This window comes from Panthera pardus, unplaced genomic scaffold (genome assembly GCF_024362965.1).
Source record: "Panthera pardus isolate Hobbes unplaced genomic scaffold, ASM2436296v1 HiC_scaffold_16, whole genome shotgun sequence".
NCBI classification, from domain to species: domain Eukaryota; kingdom Metazoa; phylum Chordata; class Mammalia; order Carnivora; family Felidae; genus Panthera; species Panthera pardus.
In genome coordinates, this window is record NW_026526721.1 from 81,017,948 (window position 1) to 81,031,399 (window position 13,452).

The 13,452-nt window shown below is 41.5% G+C and overlaps 1 protein-coding gene across 4 annotated transcripts in view; it reads right to left on the reverse strand.

Annotated features, from left to right (window-relative positions):
* Positions 1 to 10,904: 10,904 nt before the first annotated feature.
* The window catches only part of SENP2 (SUMO specific peptidase 2), a 31,247-nt gene continuing 28,699 nt past the window's right edge, over positions 10,905 to 13,452 (reverse strand). For all 4 annotated transcript variants that reach the window (XM_019463414.2, XM_019463417.2, XM_019463416.2 and 1 more), the window contains exon 17: positions 10,905 to 12,213. In XM_019463414.2, coding sequence (XP_019318959.1) covers positions 12,151 to 12,213 — 63 coding nt within the window. In that variant the 3' untranslated portion in view covers positions 10,905 to 12,150. The remainder of the gene's footprint in view (positions 12,214 to 13,452) is intronic.

A 13,452-nucleotide genomic window follows, 5' to 3' on the forward strand; every position in this document is an offset into this window, starting at 1 on the left:
ATAGGACCATGGGCCTGGTAACCATTCCATCAAGATGAGAAATCAGGGTGAGAGAAGACACAGGAACCTCCAAAATGCACTCTTAGCTCTACTTCTCTGGTTGCATTCCTTGGCCTTTAAAATTGCAGGTGGCACAATCTGAGTTTTAACTCTAGTTCCTAAACTACCCGTTTGCACAATCGTCCCCGAACACGTGAGAGAAAGACAGGGAAAGGAGTCCTGAGGTGATGCCTGCCCTGCCCCGGTACAAAGCACCCAGAAGTTGTCCTGGGGTTACAGAAATGAAGGGGAGGTCACATGGAGAGGAAGGAGACAGCTGGCCTGGTTCCTAAGCAAAAATGTGCTCCCCACAACCCATTTTCTGAGAACCTCAGTGCTGGATGAAATGCTGTCCCACCTTCCTGTAAATAACAGCTTTGCGGGTATGTACTGGACCCTGATGAAGTAAATGCTCGCCAAATGGGCGTGAGCTCAGACTGTTGCAAACTTTGTATCCATTTCTTTGAATCCCAGACTTCCTGTCTTGACAAGACGTCCTGACATCCCAGAAAGTCCTAATTGCATGATTTTATGCAAAATAAAGGACAGTTGTTAAATGGAGACTTAGTCAATAACAGAGGGGTTTCTTCATTAGCCTGCACTCGAAAAGCACCCCCCCACTCCATTGCCTTGAATCGAACCTCTTTAAAACCCATGACCCATGGTGGTTTTGAAGGTGCTAGCATCTCCCTAGACTGGGTGAGTAGCCTTGAACATCCCTTCTGAACATCCCTTGAACATTTCCCTCTAACTAGGCTTCTAGGTGTTCTTGTTTCTTCCAGCATGGAGCTCTGGAAAAGGATGACAGAGATTGGTTGCAAATTAGCAGAGGGGTCCGGCATGGAGGGGGAGCTTAAAAACAGGAAAAGAAGAACCCAAAGAAAAGTTTGGAGGGGTTTTGACAAAGAATCAAAGGAAGTGATTAGCCTAGGACAGAAGGAAGGCATCCTGACAAGAGGTGAGGAGGGGAGAAAACACGGACTTCTAAGGGAATAACCTGGCACCAAGTGAGGATGTGAGCGACTCAGTGACTCAGCACTGACTGGTGGGATGAGGACGCGAAGAGTATGAAAAAGAATTGGGCCTCATCTTATTCCTACACCTCTGGGGAAAGATGCGGGCAACAGCGGTGGGCCCAGGCTAACAATTAATGAAGCCCACAGTGTATATTTTTAGAGACTAGCCCAGCCTGGTGTACGCGCATCCAGATGTCTGTCTTAAAGCCTCCGGAGGTTTCTTTGGCCTGCTAAGCACACGCGTCTAGTAACACTATTAGCATATCCCCCAGTCAATTGTCACTGCTGCCTTTTATTTCCTTTCTACATTCCCCTTAAGGTGCTGCTGAATCGGAATTTAAAACTTTCCCCATATGCAGGTTAATTTTCTATTCTAGCTCCCATCAGCCACAGAGTCACTGTCTTTCTAGAAGCCGGGATTGCTCTTAATAACTCTTCCTCTCTCAGAAACAGCAGGCAAGAGCAGGATACCTCGTAGAACAAAATTATATTCTACCTTGATCTCAGTACCCTCTGTAGTCTTTTGTAAAAGCAGTGATTCAGTGATACATCCCCAGGCACTTGGTTTGTTTCCATTTTAGGGCACTGCCTCTCATCTCAGATACAGCTGACCATAAAGTGAAGAATATATTCATTTGTCCCCAATAACCTCTAGTGACCAAACTATGAATGAAAAACTAAACAGTCTGATCCCTATCAGTTTATCTGTAATTTCAACAGTTTCCGATATGAAAGATTCAGTGACTTCTATGACTCATGAATGTCCCTGCTTCTCCCATAGTTACGAAACTGCTTCCAGTCACCCTCTGTGAAGTCAGTAAAACCTATCCTTTAACCCTGGATTCACAGAACAGTAGTTATGGCAAAGGACCTTAGAGATCACTCAGTCCTCTTGACTAATGTAGAACATGAGTCATAGAAAATCCTCAAATCTCTCTAATAGCTGAAGGCACCATGGGGGAGGGGGCGGCAGGCAGGTCTGCCCTCGCTCGGCCCCTCACGACTCTTCCTTCCATGATCAGAAATCTCTCCCAGCAACCACCCACACACAGTGCCTGCTCTGCCTTCCTGAAAACAACCTTCCTACTGTCTGCAGACAACTGCCTGGGCCTCCCTTCTCCCAGCTCCTCCAGGCCTCATCTCTAGGACTTGCTTTCTCTCAGCTCTTCAACACCATCTTGTGGAGAAATACAACCGGCCCCTGCATCATCCACCTTCAAGTGCTACATAACTGGTGGTAGGCATGGGAGGCCTTGCTCAAGAAACAGCAAGAGGCTGTGGAGGGAGCGGGACAGAGCAGAGCTCAGCGTCACCAAGGGCTGTCCTGAAGGGGGGGGGACTGGGACTCTCCTACCATAGCTCCCTTTACTGGGGTCTCACTGCTTCATCAGAGAAAGCTCAGGCCCAGAAATTTTCTCCCTGCTTGCCTGTACTCTAGCGGTATAACCTTGGAGACCTGTCTCCTTATATATAAAATAAAAGTTTAGGGGCACCTGGGCGGCTCAGTTCGTTAAGTATCCAACTCTTGGTTTCAGCTCAGAGGTCATGATCTTATGGTTCATGGGTTGAGCCCTGTGTTGGGCTCTGTGCTGCCAGTGTGGAGCCTGCTTCAGATTCTCTCCCTCTCTCTCTCTCTCTCTCCTGCTCTCTGTCCCTCCCCCTCTTACACACACACTCTCTCTCCCTCTCTCAAAATAAATAAACTTTAAAAGTTTAAGCATAACAAAGTCCTTCCAAGTAAAAAATGGCTTCTGGTGGGGCACCTGGGTGCCTGAGTCGGTCAAGCATCCAACTTCGGCCCAGGTCATGATCTCACCTTGAGTTTGAGCTCTGCATCAGGCTCGGCTGACAGTTCAGAGCCTGGAGCCTGCTTCGGATTCGGTGTCTCCTTCTCTCTCTGCTCCTCCCCATCACACTCTGTCTCTCTTTCTCTCTCTCAAAAATAAACATTAAAAAAAAAAAAAAAAAGCCTACTGGTTACCAGCGATCAATGTTTCTTCTCATGGTTTCTTGTTAAATATTGAACAAAATGATCGGGTGCCTGGGTGGCTCCATCGGTTAAATATCAAAAATGATGAAAAGAGCACCAAAAACAGAAAACCAACTAAACAAAAAGCAAAGGGAAACTGACAATAATTATAAGCTCTACAGAACTATAGTGGTTCCGTATAGCTTATACGTACAACCTTCAATGCATGCCATGGTCTGGTTTTCATGGAACCACTTTCTTAAAAGAGAAAAACAATGCATACCTGCCATCTCCAGGATGTACCCACCACTTCCCACTTCCCGTGGGGCGGAATGCAGATGTGGAGGTGAGAGCAGGGATGGAGTAGGAAAGGCCACCTTAAAATGCAAAGTGGCAGCCAAGTGTGAAGGAAAGCTCTTGACATTATGATGCTGCTACATCAGACTGGAGGGCTTAGGCTCAAATCGGTACCTGAGAGAGAAAACTGGTTTTTAAGTCACTGCTATTTTATGATCTTTGTTATAGCAACAAAGCAGTATCTTTATACAACCAGACAAAGAGATTTGGACCTAGATAGATTCTGGCATATATTTTTGGATAGTACTAAAATTCTAATAGGATACAGACCCCAAAAGAATGATTTACAAAACAAAATAACAAGCAAAAATGAAGCTAGTTTCAGCTCTCTCTGCTCCACTACAGAGTGCCAGAAAGCACGTTTTGAGAAGAAAAAGGGCCGTGACTCGAGAATTTGAATACCCAGTCATCTTTCAAGTGTGAAAACTTCAAAAAAGTTCTGTTTGCAGGGGCTCAGATAATATTCCTATGTCTTTAAAAATATGTGAAAAGGTTTCCAACTAAAGCCAAATAAAACCCATGTTTAAAAAAGACTAAAAGCATCGAAACCAATTAAACTAGAAATGCTTAAATTGTTGCAAATCTACAATTATAACTAAGTTTAAAGCAATTTCAGTATCAACATTACCCTTGAAGAGGCAGCAAAATACAGTAATAATAAAATCCCAAAACTTACGTTAACAAAGACCAAAAATGTATGAAATATATATATGAGGAAAGGGTGCGGGGGGGGGGGGGGGGCGTCAAAGTGTCATAAACAGGACAAAATTGATAACTGTGACAAGGTGCTGGCTGCAGAACCAAAATCCATGGTTTCCTCTTTGTAGACACCCAACCCCACTGTCTCCTAGTCACCCTTCCCTGGCAGACCGTGTGGACACATGACTGAGCACGAGATCTGGGCCACTGCTACCCTGGCCCATTGAAAACTACCTCCACGACCTCCCCCCATGGGCTCTCTGCTGGCTGGCCAGACCTTAAGGATTGCAATAAGGGGGTTGGCAACCCTTTTTTGTAAATAGTAAATATTTGAGGCTTTGTAGATAAGACTATGAGGTGACACACACGATGCTACCTATCCCTGAGAAGGGAAATTTGGCAAATTACATATGCTAGGTATTTGACCCAGAAATTCCACTTCTAGGAATCTATCCCAAAGAGAGGTCAGCTAAAACAGAAAGTGACAGGCACAAGGCACCTGCACTGCAGCATTATTTGTACCAAAAAAAGATTGATAGCCTAAACATCCATCATGAGGGGACTGGTAATGAGGCACAGCCTCCTGAAACAATGGGTTATTTTGAAGCTATAAAAAAACTGAAGAATGAGGGGTAACTTATTTTGTAAAATAGAAGTTTTTTGAAAAATCAAGCATGTGGTTATTTTTTAATGTTTTATTGGTTTTGAGAGAGAGTGAGAGACCGTGCTAGCAGGGGAAGGGCAGAGAGAGGTAGGGGAGAGAGAATCCTAAGCAGGATCCGTGCTGTCAGTGCAGAGCCTGCTGTGGGGCTCAAACTCATGGGAACTGTGAGCCAAAATCAAGAATTGGACGCTTAACCACCCCAAGCATAAGTATTTTTAACGTGGTATTTTTACTAGTGTAAAAAAGAATTATGAATGCATATATGTCTAGCTATATTTTCAAAAACACGAAGATTAAGAGATGACAGGTTATCTAAAGGCACCTGGGTGGCTCAGTCAATTAAGCATCTGACTCTTGATCTCAGCTCAGATCTTGATCTCAGGGTCATGAGTTCAAGCCCCATGTTGGGCTCTGTGCTGGGCATGAGGCCTACTTAAAGAAAAGAAAGCTAACGAGTTATCTCGACAAGGAAAGTGAACAGGTGAGGCAAGTAAACTGTGAATGTATCTTATATAGTTTTGCTCTTGGACTAATGTTTGTTTTACATAATTAAAAAAACAAAGCAAAAAGCAATCTCTCAACACCAAGAACGAATTAATCCAACTGTGTATCAAGTTGATGGCATAATTACTGGGAGAAAAAAGTAAGTGACTTTAAGAGGGTATTTTCACTGTGAATCTCTAGTGAGACATGGCCTAAAAATAAAAGAATTGCAAAGAAATCTTAAGCTGTATTTAGTGGCCTAGTTAGTTGTTATGCTGGTATTGATATTTTGAAATTATTTAAGTATACTACGGGGTAAAACAATTATGTTGATGTTGTTAGCAACCAAGATTTTCAAGATTACAATATAAAATCAAGAAAAATCTGATACTCTTACCTTGGAATTGGAAATCAGTAGAACACTTTTTCCCTTTGAAGAAAAAGTAAAGGCCTAGAAACACAAGTTAACCCAGTAGTAATCAGCATTAATAGTGCCCAAATTCTGGTCTCTAACATTTCTCACTAAAAGAAATCCTTCAATAAATGGCCAATTCCAGGTCTGGAGCAGGAGATGTGTAAGATGAGCCTTTATCATACCAGTTAAGCAAGAAAGCCATCACAATCAGACTTGTGGGATTCTGTCACAAGGACACGGAAACCTAAAATAAGGCAATTTGAACATCAAAGAGTAATAATGAGTCAAAACATACATTCTTTCCTGTATGAAATGCATCTCAGGGTAACCAAATAGTTAATAAGTTTCTTTTACAGAAGAATTCAAGAATTCGGTAAACACAGAGGCAATGATAGAATTTGTAAAGTACCATTTTGGGCCTCTTCAAGAAATAATGGGTCGGCAATTAAATTTAAAACCAAGACGAGAAAGACGGATAGGAACCCTTACAGCCCGACCTCACAGCTCACAATCTTAGCACCGCTAAACACCAGACATTTTGTGCCACAAGATTCAGTACAACAGGACACTAATGAAGTGTCCTTATCCAATTCAACCTGAATCCAATCAGGCCTCTAGATTAAACTTAACCAGTTTATATGAAATACAAGTGCTTGGTGGAAATTGTCAAACACTACCAAGCAGCTATAAGCCAAATCTGGAATGTGGGATCTTCCACAGGAAAACCCAGTTTCTCAAATAATAGTACAAGGAGGGAGACTATTGCTGAATAAGAGTCTCAAGAGCTACCATAATCAAAGACAATGTATACATCTTATCTGGAACCTTCATTAGATTTCTGATACCACTGTAACTACCCCAAATTTATTCTCTCACAGTTCTGGGGCCAGAAGTCCAAAAGCTAGGTGTCAGCAGGGCATTGTTCTGTGGAAGGCTCTTCCAGCTTTGGTGGCTCCAGGCTTCCTTGGCTTGTGGTAGCATCACCTCAGTCTCTAGAGGCTTCTGTAGTCTTATTGCCTCTTTTTTTCCCCTTAAACTCCAAAAACAGGTTTACAAAGTAGAAACTAACAGCCTATCCAGACCACCATTATTAACACTTGGTATCTTTTTCCAGATTTTGTTTCAGAGATGTGTAAACAGAATTTTTTTCCACAAAAGTGGGCATAAAATATAAACACTGCCTAGGCCCATTTTAATACCTCCTCTTCTTCTGTCTCAAAACTCAGTCTCTTGCGGCGCCTGGGTGGTTTAATTGGTTAAGCATCTGACTTCAGCTCAGGTCATGATCTCTTGTGAGTTCGAGCCCCGCGTCAGGCTCTTTGCTGACAGCTCAGAGCCTGGAGCCTGCTTCAGATTCTGTGTCTCCCTCTCTCTGCTCCTCCCCTGCTTGTGTTCTCTCTCTCAAAAATAAACATTCAAAAATCAAAAAACAAAAAACTCAATCTCTTATAAGCCCTCTGATTGCACTTAGGACCCACCCAGATAATCCAAGATAAATTCCTTTTCTCAAGTCCTTTAACTTAGTCATCTTTTGACACAGAAGGTAATATTCACAGGTTCCAAGGATTAGGATATGGGCCTATCATTTGGGGGAACACCATTCAGCCCACTGTATATCCTCATTAGAAAAACATAATAAAACATTTGTTAAAGGATCAGGAAAATTTGAATATGAACTATTAGATGATATTAGCAAATCCTTATTTTGTTAGATGTGAAAATGACAGTTTTTTGTTTTTGTTTTTTTTTTAATTATTAGGGAGACATCCTTAAGTGGTTAGGTAGAATGAGATGTTAGGGTTTTGCTTTAAAATACTCCAGACTCTTCCCTCCCCTATGAAAAAGTAAATCAAGATTAGTCATATTTTAATAATTGCTGAAAAGGGGGTGATGACTGTGTAGGTCTTAGGATTCCGGTAGTAAAAAGTTTTTTGTAAAGTAGTTGGAAAAAACGTAAAATTGTCCACTAAAATTAGACAGTAAATGTCTCAGAATGAACTTATCCAGAAGATCTACACATGAAAAATATTACAAGACTTAAATCAGTGGAGGGGCAACTGGGTGACTCAGTCTGTTAAGCCTTTGATTCTTGATTTCAGCTCAGGTCATGATCTCATGGTTTGTGGGATCGAGCCCTATTTTGGGCTCTGTGCTGACAATGTGAAGCCTGCTTGCAATTCTCTCTCTCTCCCTCTCTCTCCGCCCCTGCCCTGCTCGCTCTTTCAAAATAAACTTAAAAAAAAAAAAAATCAGTGGAGACACAGATCATCATCTTGTGCAAGCAGAAATAAGTCAAAACACCAACAGGTGACTTTTTAAAATACACCTAACCTTAACTCCAAAATTTTAATTAGGAATTTCTCCTAAGAGAATAACCCACACATGGTGCCAGATGGTGCAACAATACTGGATAAAGTAAATTATGTTATAGCCATATTCTAGAACACTATGCAGCAACTAAATGATGTCAATATTTATTGACCTGAAAATATGTTCAAGATAAATTAAGTAGAAAAGGAGTTATATAGCCATATAGAGTATGATTCCATTATTTGTTAATAAAATATACGTGTGAACAGGTACAACTCACACCTTTATTTACACATATCAGAAGGGGCAGTATACCAAAGGCCAGGATATATACCAAAATGTTAATATTCAGTTATTAACTCTGAATGGTGAGTTTGCAGAATTCTTATTCTTTACCTTTTATCAGCATTTCATTTTTCTACTATGAACACCTATTACTGATACAATTAAAGAAAAATAAAAGTGTGGCTACAGACTTTATGATCACCATATGCCCTAAAGAGGCAGTGGGGGGTGGGGGAGACAGTGCTTCCCTTGCCAATGTATTGTTGAAAGTTCTAAGAACTTTATATTACTTCTCCTGACACTTTCCAAAATGTGTTCCATAGAACAGTTCCACAGGTGTCACACAAAGAAGGGTTCAATGTCCAAGTTTTCAGAAATGTGAGGTTAAGACATTAATCTGTTGTTTGCTAGGCATTCCAGGAGGAAAAGACATGGGTCACACACATTCTTTGGGCCACAGAACCTCTTCTTTTACATCCTACATAGTAGTAATAGGACTTGTATTTAACGTATTTTAGGAAATGCCAACATATAAACCTGAAGAAAAAGGACTATTTCCATACTTACATTGAGAATCTAAAAGCTTCTGGCCCATTTTTCCTAGACTTAGATTGATTCATCTCAAAATAGTCCCAAACTTATTATATTTTTGTGGTCTCAAGCTTTATAGTTTTAAATATAATTTGCATCCTGCCGTCAGGTGATTTAGAGCCATGTTTTTTAAACTGGATTTCTACCAGGTGTTGAGAAATCAGCGTGGTGGTCACAAAGTACACTTTTTTAAAAACTGAAATAAAACTCAAGAGTTTAGTAAGGGTAATGTCTTTGTGAGACTTTTGTGTCCACATATAATCACATAAAAAAATATATATATATAATCACATAAATATATATATATATAATCACATACACACACACACACACACACACACACACACACACACACACACACTGTGTACTGGTCACAATAAAAAATGCCAAAAAAATTTTTGCCTTAAAAAAAATTGAAAGCCACTGAACTAAAGACATGAATTTATTGGTAAATGAGTTAAAATCAACACCTACTGATTTGATAAAATACCTATTCATCTATTGGTAAATAGATAAAATCAATACCTATTTCAATACACCCAAACATTTCCTTGTATATGTTAGGTGAATTAAAAGAAAAAGAAGTTATCAAAGCAGTATAGCCAGCTAGATCTCAGACTTACAAACAAGTACCAAGTGTTTGAATATTAGGTGCTTAGAGTTTTTCCTCAAAGTAACTAGAGATCAGGTTTCCAATTAGTTCACAAAAGCCAATTTAAACTATGTAGCTTAACTATAGTACTAAGGTTATCACAGACTTAAATTGATCTTATTTGTATCTGAGGTTCAATAGATCTCTAGGGACACATTCTCTTACACCCACACCACGGTCCCAGCACCCAGCAACTCCTTACAGTGCAGGCAAACATCCACCACTCGACGTGCACTCCCCAAGTTGTGCTTAGGATTTCAGGAGAGGAAAGGATCAGAAGTTCTAACAGTCTTAGGCAACTGAGGTAGACTATGGGGGTCTCCAGAACATCTTCCAAATGCCCCAGCTCCGTGTCCCTCCCACCACATCCCAGCTCTGGAATAAGCTCAAACATGAAAGACGCTTACCAATGGTTTTTGTGTGTGTTTTTCCCATCTTTACGAATCTTTAGGAGAGACTGCCTACTAAAAACGAACGGTGGTCCATTCTACCTTTTTTTCAGATCCCCAAACTACTGCAGTTTAAAATATATACATCTCACTGGCTTTATGTTGATAATTTGCTACCAGTAAGATCAGCTGTTGATTTTATCACCTGACTGCTTTTCTCATAAGCTGTCTAGATATAAAAATTCTATTACCAACAGGTTTCTCTGCACCAAGAGAGACAGGTCAGTGCCTAGAGAAGCACGGCCTGTGGGATCTCCTATTAAATCCAGGAACTCAGGGTAAACTAGAATGCTATTCTCTAGCTTAACGCTCTGCTCTTCCTGATTTCATGATGTCCTGGGAGATTAAGAGCCATCCTGAAGAGTACACATCAGTGGAAAGCTCAGTGAAAGCTGCTCAAAGAAGCCCCTGGGATACTCGTGTAACACGACTGCGTCACTCACCGGGACAGAATACAAACCGCCACTCCTCACAGGATGTACCCAACACAGAACGGATCTTAACAAAGGTGCTCAATTCTCAGGTGAAACCTAAGACAGCCAAGCGGGCACCAGGTTTTTAGTATAAGGCTGACCCAGTCAATCTCTCGGCTTTTTGGCTGTGTCAGCCGCCTGATCCCAAGACTCACCGGTACAGCTCCAGCAGCCTCAGGAAAGGGCTCTGTGCAGCCTAAGCTTGAGGCACGAGCAGCTCACTCTTTTCATCACCATCAAACACACGGCCTCTGGTGTGCCTGTCAAGTAGGCACATCAAGTTCAATGCAGCCCCGGGTCCCATACCAAGACTTCCCCTCAAGGGAAACCGGCTACCGGACCCTGCCTCCGCCACCAGCGGCCGCGCCCTCCGGATGGCAGACACATGGATTCACGAACACGTGGCCAATATTCCCGGTTTTACACCCCCTTGCTTTTGTGCACCAGGGCAAGTGTGGGAGGTTTAAGTAAGGGAAGGGTTAGAAATCATCTCAGCATATCCTTTTCAGGTTCTGCCAGACAACCTTTATTACATCGGAAAAAGCAACACTAGGCACTAGATCTTGCAAAATATGTTCTGACCAACTCTAAACTTTCTGAAATTAAAAATGCGTAACCACTGTAAAGTTTTTAATGAACAAAAAAGTTAAATACAAACTTTCATATGCAAAATAGATTATTGTATAACTGGCAGCCTCACAGCCAAGTACTAAATTTTCTTCCAAATTTCCATGGGGGTGGAATGGGGGGGATGTAAATCCTAATGAGTACAAAACTTAATTTCGGCTTTATATATAGAAAAAAAAACAAACTTTGAGGAAAAATAGCTTTTACATTGAATAGTATCTCTTGAAATAAACAGCCCAGGCCAGCCCTTACAATTCTGAGGTTTATACTCAACCAGATCTGGGATGAAAATTAAGCTTTAGGGTTTATAGTTACTTCAAATCCAGTTTCAAGAGTAGCCAAGTCAGCTCATTCCCAGAAAGAGCAGTCTCTTTAGGATGACCACCACTCTTCTGAAGACTCCTGGATCGCCAGAGTTCCTAGGCCACCGTTCCACTTTTCCACGCCCCCAGGCCAAGGCCGTGGTGTCCGACGTCCTCTGAAAGGCAATGAGAGCCCTACCCAAGGAGAAGGCGTTTCTCCTCTCCGGCACTTCCAAGCCTCAAGAATGAGAGCTCCAGCTTCAAGTTGGCAGTTTCTGCTCCAGCCTTCGGGAAGTTAATTAACACTTCCTTCCTCCCCCCACTGATTCCCCTCCTGATCTTCAGCTGGGAGTGGAGCTTGATTAACATTCCTTTCAAAAATAAATAGTTCAAACAGGTAATTCAGAGTTAACTGTGGAGCAGCAGCAAACAGCCACTGCCATTATGTTTGTAAATGAGTGAGCGAATGAACACACGTGAACAAACACACAAAAAACAAATCATAGAATAAATCCTGCATTTCCCACATTCATAGGGAAAAAAAAAAATCTTAAAAAAAAAAAGTATTAATTAGCGTTTGTTCTTGTGTGGGTTGAATAGTCCAGGGCTCTGAGCAGGCACAGGCTCACACACAGGGTCCACGCACCAAGGCGGGCCCAGGGTGCAGGGAGAGGCCTGCGTGCGCGTCCTACAGCCCAGTACCTGTGAGCCAGCAGGGGCGATGCGGGGACTGTTGAACCCACGATGCATGAGGTATATGGAAACATCCGTCCTCCGTGAAAGAACCACCAGCAGCTAGAGGGACCGGGCGGGGCATTCTCACAGCAACTGCTGATGAAGGATTTCCCACACCATCTTCTTCCGGAAGAGAGGCATCTGGTGCTGCAGAGGACCCACAAACGACACGTATGTTACACATTACCGTGCACAGCGTCAACCTGCAAGTGTAATCAAGTAAATAACCCATGTCCTTTCTATAGCCTTGACTCTCTCATGTCATGGTTCAGACTTACAAAGCCAAAAAAAATGAGGCTATAATGTTATTATATTGCATGTATCATAAGCATCTGTACATGCTAAGGAAAATCTGAGCAGGATACAGAATTACACATAGACTCCAACAACTACCTCATAACACAAAAACATGTGCCAAAATGGAAACACCCAAGTGGTGGCATAATACCAAACTTTTCTACTTACGTACATTTTCAGAACATTCTAAAATGAGTATCTTCTGCTTTTTTGAGAAACAACATGAACTTTATTTAAATAAAGGAAAAAACATTAAAAATTTTCTGTTCTACCAAATGTTGTACACTGTCAATTCTGTTCAAATGGCAACTTCAGCCCTTCAGACCTCACGTCAGCAGGTTCAGACAGCAAATAACTCCTTGTATTCAGAAGCATCAAAGAACAGAATGCCTTAATATTCTGCTTTAAGATCATCACTGCAGGAGCCAATTTTCAAAAGCAGCAGCACGCAAGACAAATCCAAATCACCTGTAATTCGACTAGTCCTCTTTTTAGTGAAATCAGAAGTTCACACCCTTGAGGTACTCCTGATGTCTCATTATAATAAGATGAATACACCACTTTATTATAAACTAGGGCTTTCCTACCTGGAGGGGCCTAACACATCTTAACACATGGATGCGTAAGTTATTTTAAATAGCTTGAAACCTGTAGCAAAAAATTACACATTTATTCTTAGTAAAACTAAAACTAACCAATTAATAAGTGCCTTTATTTTAGACTAGAGTTGTCTTAATTCAGCATGGGAGCCCTAGAAGCATGAAATAGGGTTATTAGTCCTATTCAATAAGTACAGTTTGGTAGACAACATTTATCAAAATGAGGTCTCTTTAGGAAAGATGTGTCTTACAGGGGGTTGTCTTCAGTTACACAAAGGTCGAGAATCCACTATTACAAATTAATTCTCAAGAGTTCCCAACACACTCTAATAATCCCTGCCCAAATGGAGAACCCCAAAGAACCAGCACAGAAGGGAAAAGCAGTATTTGTAGTCACAGCTTACACCTGTGGCTTAAATTCTCTCGAGGCCTGATTTTCCAGAGGGAAAAATCTTACATGCCTCCTCCTTTGGCTAGAAATATCAGTAAT